Here is a 21,472-nt window from a genome sequence, read left to right on the forward strand (position 1 = left end):
AACAGTGGTTACAGGAAAATAAAAAAGAAAGAAACCAGAAGAGTAAAACAAAATTAATAATCTGTTATAAGAGGCTTCTCAGTAACAAAAACATGAATGAATTTGAGGAGAAAACAGGAAGATGTACCAAGCAGTACTTAGCATTATTTGGACAGAGTTACAGCAGTGAACTTTTTGTAAGATGGTTCTGGTTTTATTTATTATTCTATTGCCTACATTTTCACCAATATTAATGAGACTTGGGATGAAAGGATAAAAGAGACCTTTCAGTACAAAGCAATAGGATTTTTCTTTTTATCAGTTTCCTTAAGAATGAAATCTTATTTCTTTTCTATTCTATCTTTTAGTTAGTGGAGAAAGTTATTAATGTTCTCTGGGGTCCTGCCATACAACATTGGAAATCAGCTGTAATTATTCATTAATCACCTCTTTTTTGAGCCCCCTCCCCTCACCGCATCTCACCCCTCCAGGTCACCACAGAGCGTCTCTTTAGGCTCCCTGTGTTTCGCCAACTTCTCATCAGCTACATATGGTTTGCAGGGAAGAAACAGAGAGGCAGATATAGAGAACAGAGTGTGAGCACAGGGAGGGAAGAAGAGTACGGAGACCAGTGGAAACCAACACGATTACTGCAACTGTCGCAAGAATCTCTGAGAAGAACTAGTGTCTCATCTCCCCTTGATTGGCAGTTAGAAAGACTTCTTAAGATGGGATGGGCCTAGGATACACTCCCAGGGGACACACGTTGGTAAGAGTCCAAAAGGAAACCCTGGGAATGCTGGCGGAACAAAATAGAGATGGAAGGGTGATGATGGGTTGATAAGTGGTGTTAGCTGGGATCACGGGACCACTCAAATTTATCTGAGTCAGGGACTCTTCTGGTGGTCCAGTGGTTAGCATTCTGTCCTTCCCCTGCATATAGTATAGGGTTCATACGGGTTTCATCCCTGTTGGAGAACTAAGAACCTGATGCTGCATGGGGCAGCCAAGATATAGTAACAGACAAAAAAAAAAAAATGAAAATGAATATCTGGGTCAAAGACCAAAGAGAGGAAGCGGTTTCAGGATATTCTGAGACATGAAACCTTCAAACACGCAGACTTTCCAGCTGAAAATACGACAGGATAATATACAGAGGAATGCATGAACAATGGAGATAACATGATTTTGCAACTGAAAGAAAAGAGAGTAAAAGGAAAAAATATAGATATTATTGTCGGCTTCCCTGGTGGCTCAGAGGTTAAAGCGTCTGCCTCCAATGCGGGAGACCTGGGTTCGATCCCTGGGTCGGGAAGATCCCCTGGAGAAGGAAAGGGTAACCCACTCCAGTATTCTTGCCTGGAGAATCCCATGGACCGAGAAGCCTGGTAGGCTACACTCCACGGGGTCGCATAGAGTCGGACACGACTGAGCAATGGAACGGAACGGATTGTCAGTACATGTGAACAAGAAGGGAAGTGATCCTCTGAGGATGTGAGCTGAGGACGCCCTTGAGATGACAACGTCTCCTCAAAGGTCTGAATTCAATCCAAATGAAGGAATCTGAGCTCCAATCAGTCCCAGGAGCAGACAGCACTGGGTCAGTTCTCACTTCGTTGACTCAGGAAATCTGAATCTCATTTCTTCTTTTCTGTACTCAGAAAAAAAATAAATCTTTTAAAGTATTTATTTGCCAAATAACAGTGAGTGAAGATGAAAATAAGTAAATTTTGACTAAAAAAAAGATGAAGAAAATGACTCACTGTTTCTGTGATCTTGAGTTAGGAAATTTGTTTTTTCCATTAAAAATTCTTAAACTTGCAAGAACTGCTGTCCAGCCTTTTTTGCTCACTGGGAGAAACAACTGAGTTAGTGAGTAAATATTATATTAAGGATTAAATGTGTAAAAGGGTGTCTGGAGAGAAATCACTGAAAACAAACTACAGATATGCCTTCTTCAGATGACTTTAAGCAGTGTATTACCAGATCGCCCTCCTAGTACTTAGGAGGAAAAAAGCCCACATTGGGGCAGGAGAAGGTGATAAATACTCTGTGCTGACCTGTTCCCCATCCCAGAATAATAGGATTCTTTACAAGGTTCTCTTAGGAAATAGTGTTCCCTTGGCTAAACCACACAGTCAATCTTTACTTTTACAAAATAAATCTTACACTATCTCTTCCATATTAATAGAACCATGCAGAAGTGAGGGATATATACGTTGGACAGCTCATCTCATTTTGGATCACGTGATAAGCAGGAAAATAAATAATTGTCCTCTTGCAGTATTGGATGTACTGCAGTTTCTCACTTTAAAGGTCAAATGCCCACATCCACATATGCTTCTCTTAAAACAAATATCATTATTCAAATGACAGAAAGCCAGAAAAGTTCATCTCTGCCAACCAGGATACTGAAGGTGCCGTCTGTTTTAAGTGTGGTCATAAGAGAAACAAGCATTGGTTCACGATGTGTCACGCCAACAGATGCAGGCTATAAAAGTGGCAGCACTTTTGCATCCTTTCCAACCACTGGGACACCCTCAGCTTCTAGAGCAGAAGGGCCACGAGAGTCAACATGATGAAGGCTCTGCTGTTCAGTCTTGTCCTTGGTCTGCTTGTTGCCAGTCATGGTGAAGCTCAGACAGACGCCTCACAGGTACCAGGGCATTTGAACGGTGGTCCAAGATTGGGAGGAGTTCTTAGCGTGTATCCGTGTGAGTGTCCTTTTCGAGGTTTTGGTCATGTGGACTGCTAAGTCTCGCCATCTCCCTGCAACTGAAAATTGCTCCATTCACTGGCTCTATGCCTGCTATTTGTGATGTCTGTGTCATCTCTACCATCCATTCATCGGCTCTCATGTATGTTCACTACTCTTACAAAACCGAAGGATGATCTCACAGCTGTTGGATTGGGTCTCTTGCATTTGACAACATAGCTCAAGTTATCTCAGTAATACCTCAATTATTTCCTTTATCTGACATGAGTTTTCACATGATTTTATACCTAGGGCTGTGTTCATAAAGATAGGTAACTTCTGCTAATGAAAGGGCAGGGAACCTCCTGAGGGATGATTTCGGGCAGAATTTACAGAGATGGACTAAGATTTCTGAAGGGAATTTTGATTTTAGTTTACAGGAAGATGGTTAACCCAATACGCAGCAGCCAAAAACAAAGAAAAGATCACCGAGGGGGCGCCATTCCACGTTTTCATGCGTTACCTTGAGTTTGATGAAGAAAATGGAACAATACTGATGCACTTTTATCTCAAGTAAGTAAAACTCACCCAAAAGGAAAACACCTGTAAACTCTGGGCTGAGGGAGTGTGTCTCTTCCCCATCTGTGGGCAACTCTCTGGGTGATGTTGAGAGGAAGGTGCCCTGAGCCGTGGGGCTGAGCAGGTTCTCTGAACTGGGGTCAGAGGTCAGTTCCCCGTTGAACCTCCAGGGAATGTCCTGAAAATTCTGCTTAGAGAGAGAACCCAGAAGCTCCACTGGCATCAACTCATTAAAAGCAAGAAGTACAGAGCAGAGGGAAGAGACTGGTGTCCTGCAACCCACAGTCCCCATGAGGGGCTTGATCTCTTCCTGAAGAATTTGAAAGAGACGTTTCCCACTGAGCTGAGAAGTGAGAGCAGGGGGAGAGCACACAGTGAGCTCTGCGCTTGGGGAGTCCTCACTTGATATTTCATCATCACTGAGTTTCCCAAAGCCGTCAGAGTCCCTAGTGACTTTTCCAAGTTCCTTCCCAGGCGCTTGCCATTGCACGTGAAAGCAGTGTGATCATTGGGTCAGGAAGATCCTCTGGAGGGGTAAATGGTGACCCACTTCAGTATTCTTGCCTGGAGCATCCCATGGACAGAGATGCCTGCTGGGCTATAGTCAAAGGGGTCACAAAGGGTCAGACAGAACTGAGCAACCAAGCACACACGGACACAGATCCAAGTACCTTTTATGGAATGTCCACTATACTGCAGATGGTTTCCTAGGAACATGCAAAGTATGGCAGAAAACAACACATTTGTTCAGCAATTATCCCCCACCTAACCCCATCAAAAAAAAAAAAAAAAAACCAGAACTTGTAAACTCAGGTATGCATTGTGAGGAATAAAAATATTAATAATAGAAGCAACTAAACATTTTATGCTTGGAAATATTGCTTTATAAATATATATAACAGATTATATATTCTATATAACCATATGTTTCATAGCATCAGTTCAGTCGCTCAGTCTTGTCCGACTCTTTGTGACCCCATGGACTGCAGCAAGCCAGGCCTCCCTGTCCATCACCAACTCCCGCAACGTGCTCAAACTCATGTCCATTGAGACGGAGATGCCATTCAACCATCTCATCCTCTGTCATCCCATTCTCTTCCTGCCCTCAATATTTTCCAGCATGAGGTTCTTTTTCAAGGAGTCAGTTTTCTGCATCAGGTATCCAGAGTATTGGAGTTTCAGCTTAGCATCAGCCTTCCCAATGAATATTCAGGAATGATTTCTTTACGATGGACTGGTTGGACCTCTTTGCAGTCCAAAGGACTCTCAAGAGTCTTCTCTGACACCACAGATCAGAAGCATTAATTCTTCGGCACTCAGGTTTTTTTTTTACTGTCCAAGCCTCTCATCCATACACGACTACTGGACAAACCATAGACTTGACTAGATAGAACTTTGTTGGCAAAGTAATATCTCTGCTTTTTAATAATCCATCTAGGTTGGTCATAACTTTCCTTCCAAGGAGTAAGCATCTTGTAATTTCATGGCTGCAGTCAGCATCTGCAGTGATTCTGGAGCCCAGAAAAATAAAATCTAACACTGCTTCCACTGCTTTCCCATCTATTTGCCATGAAGTAATGGGACCAGATGCCATGATCTTAGTTTTCTGAATGTGGACCTATAAGCCAACTTTTCCACTCTCCTCTTTCACTTTCATCAAGAGGCTTTTTAGTTCCTTTTCACTTTCTGCCATAAGGGTGGTGTCTGCTGCATATCTTAGGTTATTGATATTTCTCCCGCCAATCTTGACTCCAGTGTGTGCTTCTTCCAGCCCAGCGTTCCTCATGATGTACTCTGCATATAAGTTAAATAAGCAGGGTGACAATATACCGCCTTGACGTACTCCTTTTCCTAATTCGAAACAGTCTGTTGTTCTATGTCCAGTTCTAACTGTTGCTTCCCGACCTGCATACAGGTTTCTCAAGAGGCAGGTCAGGTGGTCCGGTGTTCCCATCTCTTAAAGAATTTTCCACAGTTTATTGTGATTCACACAGTCAAAGGATTTGGCATAGTCAGTAAACTAGAAACAGATGTTTTTCTGGAGCTCTTATGCTCTTTTGATGTTCCAACATATGTTGGCAATTTGATCTCTGGTTCCTCTGCCTTTTCTAAAACCTTCTGGAACATCTGGAAGTTCACGGTTCATGACTTGTTGAAGTCTGTCTTGGAGAATTTTGAACATTACTTTGCTAGTGTGTGAGATGAGTTCAGTTGTTTGGTAGTTTGAACATTCTTTGCTATTCCCTTCCTTTGACATTGGATGAAAGCTGGCATTATTCCTGTCCTGTGGCCACTGCTGAGTTGTTCAAACTTATTGCCATATTGAATGCAACACTTTCATAGCATCATCGTTTAGTATTTGAAATAGCTCAACTGGAATTCCATCACATCCACTAGCTTTGTTCACATTGATGCTTCTGAAGGCCCACTTCACTTCACATTCCTGGATGTCTGGCTCTAGGTCAGTGATCACACCATCGTGATTATCTGGGCCGAAAAGGTCTTTTTTCTACAGTTCTTCTGCGTATTTTTGCCACCTCTTCTTAATATCTTCTGCTTCTGTTCAGTCCATTTCTGTCCTTTATTGTGCCCATCTTTGCATGGAAAGTTCTCTGAGTATCTCTACTTTTCTTGAAGAGATAGCTAGTCTTTCACACTATATTATTTTCCTCTATTTCTTTGCACTGATCACTGAGGAAGTCTTTCTTATCTCTCCCTGCTATTCTTTGGAGCTCTGCATGCAAATGGGTATATCTGTGTTTTTCTCCTTTGCTTTTTGCTTCTCTTCCTTTCACAGCTATTTGCAAGGCCCTTCAGACAGCCATTTTGCTTTTATTCATTTCTTTACCTTGGGGATGTTTTTGCTCCCTATCTCCCATGCAATGTCACCAACCGCCATCCATAGTTCATCAGGCACTCTGTCTATCAGATCTAGTCCCTAAAACCTATTTCTCACTTCCACTGTTTAATCATAATGGATTTGATACAGGTCATATCTGAATGGTCTATTGGTTTTCCCTACTTTCTACAATTTAAGTCAGAATTTGACAATATGGAGTTCATGATCTGAGCCACAGTCAGCTCCCGGTCTTCTTTTGCCGGAGTGTATACAGCTTCTCCATCTTTGGCTGAAATAACATAATCTATCTGACCTCAGTGTTGGCCATCTGGTGATGTCCACGTGTAGAGTCTTCTCTTGTGCTGGTGGAAGACGCTGTTTGCTATGACCAGTTCGTTCTCTTTGCAAAGCTCTATTAAACTTTGCCCTGCTTCATTCTGTATTGCAAGGACAAATTTGCCTGTTACACCACGTGTTTCTTGATTTCCAACTTTTGCATTCCAGTCCCCTATAATGAAGAGGACATCTTTTTAGGATGTTAGTTCTAAAATGTCTTGTAGGTCCTCATGAAACCATTCTATTTCAGCTTCTTCAACGTTACACATTGGGGCATAGACTTGGATTACCATACTATTGATTGTTTTGCCTTGGAAACTACCAGAGATCATTCTGCAGTTTTGGGGATTACATCCAATTTCTGCATTTCGGACTCTTTTGTTGACTATGAGGGCTACTCCTTTTCTTCTAAGGGATTCCTGCCCACAGTAGTAGATATAATGGTCATCTGAGTTTAATTCACCCATTCCAGTCCATTTTAGTTCACTGATTTCTAGAATGTCGACATTCACTTTTGCCATCTCCTGTTTGACCACTTCCAATTTGCCTTGATTCATGGACCTAATATTCCAGGTTCCTATGCAATATTGTTCTTTACAGCATTGGACCTTGCTTCTATCACCAGTAACATACTCAAATGGGCGTTGTTTTTGCCATCCGTTCATTCTTTCTGGAGTTATTTCCCTACTGATCTCCAGTAGCATATTGGGCACCTACCGACCTGGGGAGTTCACCTTTTAGTGTCCTATTTTTTGCCTTTTCATACTGTGCTTTTTCTTTTTTTTTTACTCATCATTAATGTCTATGCCTAGAGCCATAGGAAGGAACAGATCTGCATATTCTAAACATTTCTGGCTCTTCAGTAAGAAAATTAGGAACTCTGAATCATGTTCCCCACCTTCCCTCTCTCAGCACAAAGTTTAAAGCAGTTATCAGTGTCTGCATATGCAAGGAATCACGTTTTCCAAGCCAAATGAAAGGAGTTTCTCTGCTCAGATAAAATGTTGTGTATTTGCAGTTATGTTGGATAATTGCTGTGTTCCCACTTTGTGGTTGGTTTTCAGTGAGTTCAATGCATTTCAATTCCCTAATGACTAAGAGGGCTTCCCCGATAGCTCAGTTAGTAAAGAATCTGCCTGCAATGCAGGAGACCCTGGTTCAATTCCTGGGTCAGGAAGATGCACTGGAGAAGGGATAGGCTACCAACTCCCGTATTCTGGCCTGGAGAATTCCATGGAATCTATAGTCCATGTGGTAGCAAATAGGTAACATGACTGAGTGACTTGCACTTTCACTTTCAATGACTAAGAACACTCACCACACTTCACTGTGGGCATTCTTTTCCAAGGTGTCTGTTCAGAAATCAATCCAGTCCCTGTAAAGTTATTTCCCTTTTAGTATTTGTTTCATGAAAATTCTTTATACGGGCCAAATACCCCTTTTTCACATACATGTACAGAGGACATATGTGAAGCCACGTACTCCTGTTATAGAGGTGACAATATATACTTATCATATACTATATCCATAAATTTCTTCATGATATCGTACAAACACATCGTGTGTATTAAAGTGTTTGCTTGTGTAAGTGTCCGTGTGAGTGTGAAATGTGTCTGTATACAGACACGTGTCTTTCAAGTTTAATCTTCATATGGTATTGTGATGGAGGAAGAGTGTTTGTTTGGAGAAAATTAAACTTTTTTTAAATTGTGTGATTTTGGGCTCTCATATTGTCTAATGAGGGCTTCCCTGGGGGCTCTTATATTGTGTAAGAAAGCCTGGTGGATTTCATGTTGTCTAATAAGGCCTGGTGGCTCTCATATTGTCTAATAAGGGCTTTCCCTGGTGTCTCAGAGGGTAAAGAATCTGCCTGTAATGCAGGAGACCCGGATTCGATCTCTGGATCAGGAAATTCCCATGCAGAAGGAAATGGCAACCCACTCCAGTCTTCTTGCCTGGAGTTTCCCACAACAGAGGAGGAGATTGGTGGGCTACAGTCCATGGGGTCGCAGAGAGTCAGACACAACTGAGTGACAAACCCTTTCATTGTCTACTGAATCACTGCCAGGGTTGTGACCATGCTCAAGGTTTGTCTTGATGGCTATGCCTCTCAGTTTTCAGAAACCATATAAAGGAAAAGTTCATTCTTTTTCTTTCTTCCTAAAATTCTAGATTTCGCCATGTTTATTGCTTTACACACGACCTGCTTTGTGTCTGTAGTTATCTTCGGAACTACTAGTCATATTTAGTGTGTAGACAAATCATCCTTGCCACTTGATAATTATTGGATCTGAGACAACATATTTTGTCTCTTTTGAAGGTCAAATTCTTCACCCGCACTGAGGTGATACCTGACACATATTCTTGGGTGACATACAGAAAGAATCCAAATTTTTATTATGCTAATCAACCAACATAAATATATTTTGTTTTTAAGGAAGAATGGAGAATGCATAGAAAAATACCTCTCAGGCACAAAGGAAGGAAACGTTTATGTTATTGACTGTAAGTATGAATGTTTCACTGGAAAGAAGACGTTCAGGTAGAAAAATTGGTCTCAACTTTCTTCAATAACCCCATACACCTGAATTCTACTCCCACTAAAAATCAGAGGTCAGGGACTGGAAAACCTTCTCTCAATGGAGTGTTACTCAGAGAGACCAGATCCAGACATCCTAGACTGAGAAGTTAAGTGGGTCTTAGGAAGCATTATAAAACAACAATAGTGGATGTGACAGAATTTAAGCTGTGCTCTTTAAATCCTAAAAAATGATGCTGTTAAAGTGGTATAAGCAATGTGTCAGCAACTTTGGAAACCTTGGCAGTGGCCTCAGAACTGCAAAAGGTCACTTTCCATTTCAATCTCAAAGAAGGACAATGACAAAGAATGTTCAAACTACCGCACTGCTATGTTCACTTCACATGCGAGCAAGGTAGTGTTCAAGATCCTTCAAGTCAAGATTCAGGGGGACATGTTCGGGCAACTTCCAGAAAATAAGCTTGATTTAGAAAAGGGAGATTAACCCAATCAAATTGTCATCATTTACTGGATCATGGAGAAATCAAGGCAATTCCTGAAAAAAACAATTTTTTTTCTGCTTCATTGACTATGGTAAAACTTTTGACTTTGTGGATCACAACAAACTGTGAAAAATTCTTGAAGATATGGTAATACTGGATTGCCTTACCTGGATTCAGAGAAACCTGTATGTGGATCAGTCAGCAACAGTGAGAACTGGACATGGAACGACATATTGGTTCAAAATTGGGAAAAGAGTACAAGATACTATATACAGTTATGTGGCTTCTATAACTTATAGGCAGAGTACATCATGCTAAACCCCAGGCTGGATGAATGACAAGCTGGAATCAAGATTGCTGGAAGAAATATCAACAGCATCAGATACGCAGATGATACAACTTTATGGAAGAGAGTGAAGAGGAACTAAAGGGTCTCATGATAACGATGAAAGAGGAGACTGAAAAAGCTGGTCTCAAACTCAACATTCAGAAACACGAAGATCATGGCCTCTGGTCCCTCACTTTATGGCAAATAGAAAGTGCAAGAGTGGACGCAGTGACAGGTTTTATCTTCTTGGGCTCGAAAATCTCTGAGGATTGTGACTGCAACCACATAATTAATGATAACTGATACTGGGAATGACAGCTATGACAACCCAAAACAGCTTATTAAAATGCAGAGACATCACTTTCCCAACAAAAGTACGTTTAGTCAAAGGTATGCTTATATTTTTTCCCGTATTTATGTATGGATTTGATAGTTGGACCATAAAGAAGTCTGTGCACCAAAGAACTGATGCTTTTGATGGTGGTGCTGGAGAAGACCCTTGAGAGTCCTTTGGACTGCAAGGAGATCCAACCAGTCCTTCCTTAAGGAAATCAGTCCTGAATATTCATTGGAAGGACTGATGCTGAAGCTGAAGTCCCAGTACGTTGAGAATCTGGTGTGAAAAACTAACTCATTGGAAAAGAGCCTGATGCTGGGAATATTCGAAGGCGGGAGGAGAGGGGATAACAGAGGATTAGATGGTTGAATGGCATTATTGGCTCAAAGTACATGAATTTGAGCAAACTCTGGAAGATCATGGAGGACAGGGAACTTGGTGTGGTCCACTTCATGGGGTCATGGAGAGTCAGACATGACATAGCGATTTAATATCAACAAGAAAGATGTGGTAAACATGAGTGCATATATATTTCGTAGGATTCTCACATAGAATTTTCAACAGGTTTATGAACCGAGGTCTCGGGGTCCTGCACACCACAACTAGACTGTAATCCACCGTCACTACAAGTGGAGAAAGCCCACAGGCAGCAGGGAAGACTCAGCCAATCAAAAATAAATAAATAAACAAAAATCAGAAAAAGAATCTGTTAGGTTTATCAGCACACACGTTCTATAAAGCATCTTAGGCTTCTCAGAACACATTCAATAAAGCATCTTAGTAAGACAGCAAGGAGAGACCGGTTAATTGTAGGAAAAAGTGGGGATGAGGAAAATCGTACCTCCTTCTGTTGCCATGGTTAACGGTAGCATTCTGTCCAAGCATGAAGTGAGTGCGTCCATACATGATGGACCGGTCCTCATGCCCGCTGTGTGCCACAATAATCTAACTGAAAACAAGTTAAGGTTGGGCTGCTTGTATCTTTTCTCTCTCTCACAGATGTGGGTCACAATGAATTTCAACTCATTAGTGGGGACGAGAACAATCTCTTAACGTATAATGTCAACGTGGATGGACATGGCAAGGAGACAGAACTGGTGCAATTATTTGGTAGGTATGACATACTAAAGTTCTCATAACCATTGTCATGTAACAGGTACACTGTCAGGACTTTCATTCAGAATATCAGGAGGTGCTGACAGTATTCCATATTCAGGATGCAAGACTTGCATTTTTATGCTCACCAAATTAAGGATCCTGGAAGGTAACCTACCAAGAAACTGGAGGCCTTAGGGTCCAGAATGTCACATCATCAGACATTTCACAATTATTCCTATGTGTTAAAATCTTAAAAAATAAAGTTTTACTAGAATATTTTATTTTACATATGTCAAAAATTTCAAGCTATGTCTGTAATGAGTCTGACTTTATTTCATGTTTAAAATTTTATTTATTTTTTAATTGAAGGATAACTGCTTTATAGATTGTACTGTTTTCTGCCAAATACCAACATGAATCAGCCATACGTATACATATCCTGTGGGAAAGTTACTCAGTCATGTCTGACTCTTTGTGACCCAATGGACTATACAGTCTATAGAATTCATCAGGTCAGAATACTGGAATGGGGAGCCTTTCCCTTCTCCAGGGTAACTACCCAACCCACAGATCAAACCCAGGGCTCCCACACTACAGGAGAGTTCTTTACTAGCAGAGTCACAGGGAAGTCAATAGGTATATATATGCCCCTTCCCTTTTGAAACTGCCTCCCATCTCCCTCCCACCCCTGTAGGTTGATATAGAGCCCCTGTTTGAGTTCCCTGAGACATACAGCAAATTTCCAGTGGCTACCTATTTTACATATGGTCATGTCAGTTTGCATGATTCTCTCTCCATAAATCTCACCGTCTCCTCCCCTCTCCCCATGCACACACGTCTCTTCTCTATGACTGATTCCCCACTGATGCCCTGCAAATAAGTTCATTATCAGTAACATCTTTCTAGATTCCATAGATATGCAGAGTCCATATGTATGTGTTATTATACAATATCAGTTTTCTGATGTACTGTAAGCCTTGGAACAGACACTTATAAGATAAATCTTTGACCCGTTACATGTTTCAAATGCATTGTTCTCATGAACAGTGATATCATCCCCTCAAGTAACTGCACAGGACCACTAAGAGGTGTGTATGCTATGGGGACAACAGGTGTCTATTTCAGAAAAGGTTACTGGGTAGAATGGTAGGTTCATGAAAGAGTAAATCACGCCTGTTATTATGTGTGATCAGGTGACTATGTCCATGGAAGGGGAGAGAGGTGGTTCCTACTAAGCTTGGTGTACAAACAGATATGAGAGGCAGGTACATATGCGAGGAAGGTGAGAGAAGCATGTAGGTTCCATATTAGAATGGACTCAGCCCCAAATTCATGAAGATCCTGGCAAGTCTTTATGGTCCAGCTCTTGATGTTGAGGAGTAGGGTATCCTACTCAGCAAATTGGGCTGGGGTCAATTCTTAAGACAGAAAGCACATATTTGTGCCATGGGAACCATTGAAGTCTCTTAGATTCTACAAGTGAACATCTGATTGTCACGTTCCATTTCTTCTTCTGTAGATTCAGAAATTTCCGTGGGTTCCCGGGGGTCTACAATTCTTGTTTTTGCTCGGTGATTTTACAGGCAAAGGAAATAATGTTGACTCGAAATACAAAGAGGAGTTCGACAACACGGTGAGAGAAAAAGGGATTCCAGAAGAAAATGTCTTGAACTTCATCGACATTGGTAAAGGAATTATACTTTTTCCCCTGCCCATACCATTCACCTGGTGTGTAAAAATCTGAAAACGTCAACTTATTCAAAATGTCTTCTTCCACAAGTAATCTCTTTTAAGATTCGTTATTACAAGAAAGAAAGGAAGGAAGGAAAAAAACTTGGAAATGCTGGTGAATGTTAGTAATCGGTGGCTTTTTCATTTCTCCCATTTTGTTTTTCCCTAGATAACTGTCCAGAGGAGTGAAAAAAAAGTGACTCTGACACTCTTGTAAGTAAACACAATCCATTACTAATGCTGTCCCTTCCAGATGAAGCAATAAGGTAACACTGTTATTTCATATGTGTGAAATGTTTGTTCCACCACTTTAAATGCATCACTAAAGAATTTTTTGTTCCATAATGTCCCTGCTCTTGAGCCATATTATTGCAAACACTTTGATTAGTTAACGCCAAGAAGCTGTGGTGAGAGAGTCTTATCCTGCAGGAATCCTGCAGACCAGAGTCATCAGACAGAAGCAGAAATCCCCATGAGTTGGTGGAAATTATTAGTGTTCCCATCAGTCCTGACCTCGTGGTTGTCCCCACACATTCCTCCCCCAAGAGAATCGGTATGAAACAGAGCTCTGCTTCCCTGAAGCAGGGCTTCCCTGATACCTCAGTTGCTAAAGAATTCGCCTGCAATGCAGGAGACCCCGATGGATTCCTGGGTCTGGAGGATATGCTGGAGAAGGGAAAGGCTACCCACTCTAGTATTCTTGGGCTTCCCTTGTGGCTCAGTGGGGGAGAACTGGGTTGGATCCCTGGGTTGGGAAGATTCCCTGGAGAAGGGAAAGGCTTCTCCAGTATACTGGTGTGGTGAATTCCATGGACTGTCATGGTCCATGGGATTACAATGAGTTGGAGTTGACCGAGCGACTTTCACTTTCACGCTTTCTGCAAGACCAGTGTTTGATCTCATATGATTCGGAGCGAAACAGTAGACGCCTTCCCACCACACTGTCTGAAACATGCATTTGTGATATATTCCTACTCAGATGTTCCAAAATGGAGATATTTAAACTTTCTAAACTAATACAACCTCCAGAAAGGACACTGATCTAACCTAAATTATGGCGTTTAATGTTTTGTCGAGAAAGAATCTTAACATAAAGAGTGACTAAAAGCACGAGCATCCAGGTGAATGTGATAACAAAGATGTGGTACTTATATTCAATGGAACAATACTCAGACAGAAAAAGAAGCAAATAATTCTATTTACAGCAACAAGGATGGACCTAGATATTTGTCACGCTGAGTGAAAGAAGTCAGAAAGAGAAAGACCAATGCCAAAAATGTCACTTATAGTTTTCAGTTTAGTTCACTGATTGTCATATCCAACTCTTCGTGACCCCATGGACTGCCGTATTCCAGGACTCCCTGTCCATCATGAACTCTCGGAGCTTGCTCTAACTCATGTCCATTGAGTCAGTGATGACATTCAACCATCTCATCCTTTCTCGTCCCCGTCTCCACCCCACTTCAATCATCCTCAGAATCAGGATGTTTTCAAATAGGTCATTTATTCATATTAGGTGGCCAAAGGAATGGAGTTTCAGCTTCAGCATCAGTAATTTCAATGAATATTCAGGACTGATTTCCTTTAGGAATGGACTGGTTGGATCTCCGTTCAGTTCAAGGGACTCTCAAGGGTCTTCTCCAACTCCACAGTTCAAAAGCATCAATTCTTTGGCGCTCAGCTGTCTTTATAGCCCACCTTTTATTTTAGTGTAGATAAAAAGCCATGGTGCAGATGGTCACACATTTGCCAACAATGCAGGAGACCCACATTCGATCCCTGTTTCAGGAAGATCCCCTGGAGAGGGAAATGGCAACACACTCCAGTATTCTTGCCTGGAGCATCTCCATGGACAGAGGAACCTGGTGGGCTACAGTCCAAGGGGTCACGGAGAATTGGACACGACTGAGTGACTTTCACCTTCGCATAGATATCACTTCTGCTTGGAGTCTAAACCATGACACGGAGGAACTTATTTACAAAACAGAAACAGACTCACAGACGGGCAGGAGAGACTTGTGGTTGTCAAGTCGGAGGGACTTGGGAAAGAGAAGAGTCGGGAGGTTTGTGGTTGAAAAGTAAAAGTGAAAGAAAGGGCTAGTTGCTCAGTCATGTCCGAATCTCTGTGACCCCACGCACCATAGCCTTCCCGACTCCACTTTGCATGGGATTCTGCAGGTAAAAATACTGGCGAGGGTAGTCATTCCCTCCTATATAGGATCTCACCAACACAGGGATCGAACCTGGGTCTCCTGAATTGTTTGCAGATAACTTACACTCTGAGAAGTGTGGGGTTAGTAGATGCAAACTATTATGTACAGGATGGATAGAGAACAAATTAACTGGATAGCACAGGGGACTGTACACAATACTCTGTAAAACCTAAATGGGAAAAGAATTTGAAAAATAATAGATACTAGTTTTTGTATGTATAATCACTTGGCTGTACACCTGAAATCAATGCAACATTGATAATCAACTATCCTCTAATACTTAAAAAAGTAAAGAAGTTAATTCTTGAGAACACAAAATACAAATGTAGCAGGATTAGAGTTGTCTTCTGTCATTACAGAGCCTTAAAATCATCACTAGATGAAAATGTACATGCATTGTGAAATCATTATTCATAGAATCAATCCTCATGTAAATTTCCAACCTTATGGACATCCTGGGGACACTCCCACAGGGAACTTGCTATCATAGAGATGTGGTGTGCTGAGGTCCACCTGGAATTGGACACTGGATCAGCGACCAGATCCCTGTACCCTGGACAGCTGACTGACTCAGCCATCACACGGTCGACTATACTAAACCTCTGGTTCTGTTTTATTCACCTACAGAAAGATTCACTGAAACCAGACATGGCCTTGTCTCCGTGGATACAAGATCAACAACACAAAGACGACTTTCCTGGTTCCTGATTAACATGATCCTGCTCTCTTCACACTCACCCTCCCTCTCCCATTGCATTGCTCCCCATCACTAGATCATGTCTTGATTGGTGTTATTTGATTGCTGAGGGTTTAAATAAATCGATTGAATATATGCCCTGCACACGCATGACTGTGCAAATTCAACTCATTTAAAGCACGCAAATGTCCACATTAAGTATCCAGGAAACTGTGCCTTTCATAGGACAGGTGTGCATCAGAGACACTCCTTATGTAGATTTGGTAGACATGCCTTCAGGTGTCCAGGGAAGAGGGAGAAAGGAGACTAAAGCTTAATGGGAAGAGTTATGGATCCTCCACCATACGGGCTTCTCTGATGGATCAGATGGTAAAGAATCTGCCTGAAATGCAGAAGAACCAAGGTCTTTCCTTGGGTGAGGAAGATCCTCTGGAAGAGAAAACGGTAAGACACTCCAGTGAAGAATGCCATGGACAGAGGAGCCTGGTTGGCTACAGTCCATAGCATCCTAAAGAGATGGACAGGCCTGAGCAACTAACACTTTCACTTTCTGTCTCCTGTTCGGAAGGTGGCAGTCTGAACAAAGGAGAGTGTCTAAAATGCATCTCATTCATTCCCAAGAAAGGAACATACATTCCACTCACTAAGGCTTATGCACGGAAAGCACAGGATGACATTTTTGTTCAGTTCAGTTCAATCGCTCAGTCGTGTATGAATCTTTGCGTCCCCATGATTCGCAGCATGCCAGGTCTCCCTGTCCATCACCAACTCCCGGAGTTCATCCAAACTAATGTTCATCGAGTTGGTGATGCCATCCAGCCATCTCATCCTCTGTCTTCCCCTTCTCCTCCTGCCCCCAATCCCTCCCAGCATGAGGGTCTTTCCCAGTGAGTCAACTGTTCACACGAGGTGGCCAAAGTATTGGAGCTTCAGCTTCAGTATCAGTCCTTCCAATGAACACCCAGGACTGATCTCATTTAGGATGGAGGGCTTGGATCTCCTTGCAGTCCAAGGGACTCTCAACAGTCTTCTCCAACACCACAGTTCAAAAGCATAAATTCTTCAGTGATCAGCTTTCTTTTATATTCCAACTCTTACAACCATACATGACCACAGGTAAAACCATAGCCTTGACTAGACGGACCTTGGTTGACAAAATAATATCTCTGCTTTTTAATATGCTATGTAGGTGGGTCATAACTTTCTTTCCAAGGAGTAAACGTCTTTTCATTTCAGAGCTACAATCACCATCTGCAGTGATTTTGGAACCCCAAAAAAGAAAGTTTGACACTGTTCCCACTGTTTCCCCATCTCTTTCCCATGAAGTGATGGAACCAGATGCCATGATTTTGGTTTTCTGAATGTTGAGATTTAAGCCAATTTTTTCACTCTCCTCTTTCACTTTCATCAAGAGGCTCTTTAGTTTCTCTTCACTTTCTACCAAAACGGTGGTGTCATCTGCATATCTGAGGTTATTGATATTTCTCCCGACAATCTTGATTCCAGCTTGTACTTCTTCCAGCCAAGCATTTCTCATGATATAGTCTGCATATACGTTATATAAGCAGGGTGGCAATATACAGCCTGGACGGACTCCTTTTCCTATTGGGAACCAGTCTGTTGTTCCATGTCCAGTTCTAACTTTTGTTTCCTGACCTACATACAGGTTTCTCAAGAGGCAAGTCAGGTGGTCTGGTATTCCCATCTCTTTCGAATGTTCCACAGTTTATTGTGATCCACACAGTCAAAGGCTTTGGCATAATCAATGAAGCAGAAATTGATATTTTTCTGGAAATCTCTTGCTTTCTCCATGATCCATCGGATGTTGGCAATTTGATCTCTGATGCCTCTGCCTTTTCTAAAACCTGCTTGAACATCTGGGAGTTCACGGTTCACATATTGCTGAAGCCTGGCTTGGAGAATTTTGAGCATGACTTTACTAGCGTGTGAGATGAGTGCAATTGTGCGGTAGTTTGAGCATTCTTTGGCATTGCCTTTCTTTGGGATTGGAATGAAGACTGATCTTTTCCAATCCTGTGGCCACTGCTGAGTTTTCCAAATTTGCTGGCATATTGAGTGCAGCACTTTCACAGCATCATCTTTCAAGATTTGAAATAGCTCAACTGGAATTCCATCACCTCCACTAGCTTTGTTCGTAGTGATTGCTTTCTAAGGCCCACTTGACTTCACATTCCAAGATGTCTGGCTCTAGGTAAGTGATCACGTTATTGTGACTATCTTGGTCGTGAAGCTCTTTTTTGTACAGTTCTTCTGTGTATTCTTGCCACCTCTTCTTAATATCTTCTGCTTCTGTTAGGTCCATACCATTTCTATCCTTTATCGAGCCCATCTTTGCATGAAATGTTCCCTTGGAATCTCTAATTTTCTTGAAGAGATCTCTTGTTTTTCATATTCTGTTGTTTCCCTCTACTTCTTTGCATTGATCACTGAGGAAGGCTTTCTTATCTCTCCTTGCTATTCTTTGGAACTCTGCATTCAGATGCTTATATCTTTCCTTTTCTCCTTTGCTTTTCGCTTCTCTTCTTTTCACAGCTATTTGTAAGTCTTCCGCAGACAGCCATTTTGCTTTTTTGCATTTTTTCCATGGGGATGGTCTTGGTCCCTGTCTCCTGTACAATGTCACGAACCTTTGTCCATAGTTCATCAGGCACTCTATCTATCAGATCTAGTCCCTTAAATCTATTTCTCACTTCCACTGTATAATCATAAGGGATTTGATTTAGGTTATATCTTAATGGTCCAGTGGGTTTCCCTACTTTCGTCAATTTAAATCTGAATTTGGCAATAAGGAGTTCATGATCTGAGCCACAGTCAGCTCCTGGTCTTGTTTTTGTTGACTGTATACAGCTTCTCCATCTTTGGCTGCCAAGAATATAATCAATCTGATTTCGATGTTGACCATCTGGTGATGTCCATGTGTAGAGTCTTCTCTTGTGTTGTTGGAAGAGGATGTTTGCTATGATCAGTGTATTTTCTTGACAAAACTCTATTAGCCTTTGCCCTGCTTCATTCCGTGCTCCAAGGCCAAATTTGCTTGTTACTCCAAGTGTTTCTTGACTTCCTACTTTTGTATTCCAGTCCCCTATAATGAAAAGGACATCTTTTTTGGGTGTTAGTTCTAAATGGTCTTGTAGGTCTTCACAGAACTGTTCAGCTTTGGCTTCTTCAGCGTTACTGGTTGGGGCATAGGCTTGGATTACTGTAATATTGAATGGTTTGCCTTGGAAACGAACAGAAATCATTCTGTCGTTTTTAAGATTGTATCCAAGTACTGCATTTTGGACTCTTTTATTGACCATGATGGCAACTCCATTTCTTCTAAGAGATTCCTGCCCACAGTAGTAGATACAATGGTCATCCGAGTTAAATTCACCCATTCCAGTCCATTTTAATTCACTGATTCCTAGAATGTCGACGTTCACTCTTGCCATCTCCTGTTTGACCACTTCCAATTTGCCTTGATTCATGGACCTAACATTCCAGGTTCCTATGCAATATTGCTCTTTACAGCACCGGACCTTGCTTCTATCACTGGTCACATCCACAACTGGGTATTGGTTTTGCTTTTGCTCCATCCCTTTATTCCTTCTAGAGTTAGTTCTCCACTGATCTCCAGTAGCATACTGGGCACTTACTGACCTGGGGAATTCCTCATTCAATATCCTATCATTTTGCTCTTTGATACTGTTCATGGGGTTCTCAAGGCAAGTATACTGAAGTGGTTTGCCATTCCCTTCTCCAGTGGCCCATATTCGGCTGTGGTCCATGTGATCATATCGACTAGTTTCCTGTGATTATGATTTCAGTGTGTCTTCCCTCTGATGCACCCTCGTAATACCAACGTCATTTTTGGGTTTCTCTTACCTTGGGCGTGGGATATCTCTTCACAGCTGCTGCAAGAAAGCACAGCCACTGCACCTTACCTTGGATGAGGGGTATCTCCTCAAGGCCGCCCCTCCTGACTTTGAGCGTGGAGTAGCTCCTCTCGGCCCTCCTGAGACCGCGCAGCCACCGTCTATTGGACGTGGGGTAGCTCCTCTCAGCCACCAGCGCTCGACTCAGGACTGGGGTAGCTCCTCACAGCCACGCCTCTTTGCGTGGTCGGTTGCGCCGGGGCCGGCGTCTCTCACGTCTGCTCCGCCAGGGCTGGCGTCTCTCTCAAAAGCTTCCATGCATATACGGCTAGAGGCCCTGTGCTTAACCCTGAAGAAGGCCACCACTGACCCACACCTTCACCCACCCGAGACTCCCGGACACACACAGGCAAGTCCGGGACAGTCTCCTCTGGGGTCACTGTTCCTTTCTCCTTGGTCCTGGTGCACAAATTACTGCTGCGCCCTCCAAGAGTCTATTTTGAGTCCTGCGTAAGTTCTGGCAACTCTATGGTGGGATTAAAGGCAGCCTCCTCCAGGAGGAATTATGCCATACCCACACCCGAAGCCCCTGTCCCTTGACACTCCCAGAACGTCCTTCTGATGAAGCAGAACGGCCACTGCCCTCTTTTTCCACAAGACTGTGGAATGGGCTTTGACAGTGCCGAACTCTAGCGAAGAACCAAAGGTGACTCCATTTGGAACTGTTTCTTTGACTTGCTTTCTGTTGCCATTCTTACTATAATCATACATCATGGCCTGCCTCAGAAGGCCCTACCCTTCAGCCTGACTCTTAAAGTGCCTTTTCTCAGCTCACAGGCAGATAAACTGACCCTGCCCAGCTATGAATAGAAGAAATTATCACACACATTCCAAAGGCTGCCCCATCCTGGGATGTTCTGCAAGACTGAAAATCCTTTTTACTTTACTTCCTCACTGACTCTCATGTGCTATTCTGCCTTTTGACTTTATTTTGTCATCACTGCTCTCCTTCTGGCTCTATAGAAGAACCTGGCCTCTAGACCCTGACAAGATGGTTACTTCGAGACATTCGTCTACCATCTTCTCAGCCGACTGTCCAAAGTAATTCCTATTGCTTGCCTCCCCACCACCTTTCTCAGATTCACTGGTCTGTCAGTAGTACAACTAAAGAGTCCATGTGCCATGACTAAAGACCCCAGCTGTGATGAAACAAAGATTTTTCATGCAGCAACTAAGACCTGGTGCAGACAAATAAATTAATGCAGAAATAAATAAATCTAATACTATATTTTTGTAATAAAATTCATATACACAATTACTTTCTTAAAAATAGTGGGCTTGTGTTTTGTTGGCTCAACTTTAGACTCTAACTGCATTGCAACCTTGACCATGTATCCTTGAGGGAACCTGGAATTTTGAGTGCCAAGATCAATAGGCCTCCTAGCACTGTTTAGTTAGGAGTTGCGCAATCTAAAATGTAAAAACAGTGGTTACAGAAAGAAAAACAAAACAAAACAAAAAAACATAAAAGTACAACAAAATTAATAACCTGTTGTTAGAGGCTTCTCAGTAACAAAAACATGAATGAATTTGAGGAGAAAAGAGGAAGATGTACCAAGCAGTACTTAGCCTTATTTAGAGGGAGTTATAGCAATAATGGAGAAGACTCTTGAGAGTCCCTTGGACTGCGAGGAGATCCAACAAGTCCATTCTAAAGGAGATCAACCCTGGGTGTTCATTGGAA

At 42.2% G+C, this 21,472-nt stretch overlaps 1 protein-coding gene across 1 annotated transcript; it reads left to right on the plus strand.

Moving 5' to 3' along the window:
• The first annotated feature begins 2,557 nt into the window (after nucleotides 1-2,557).
• Nucleotides 2,558-20,421, plus strand: LOC148773034 (odorant-binding protein-like). The gene is made up of 7 exons (XM_088834385.1): nucleotides 2,558-2,635; nucleotides 3,108-3,247; nucleotides 8,866-8,933; nucleotides 11,114-11,224; nucleotides 12,796-12,897; nucleotides 20,138-20,238; nucleotides 20,338-20,421. Exons 1-7 carry the CDS (start codon nucleotides 2,558-2,560, stop codon nucleotides 20,419-20,421), a joined length of 684 nt encoding a protein of 227 aa, XP_088690511.1.
• Nucleotides 20,422-21,472: the final 1,051 nt, after the last annotated feature.

The sequence above is a fragment of the Moschus berezovskii genome, chromosome Y (genome assembly GCF_049115385.1).
Source record: "Moschus berezovskii isolate FMDL1 chromosome Y, NW_MosBer_1.0, whole genome shotgun sequence".
Lineage (NCBI taxonomy): Eukaryota > Metazoa > Chordata > Mammalia > Artiodactyla > Moschidae > Moschus > Moschus berezovskii.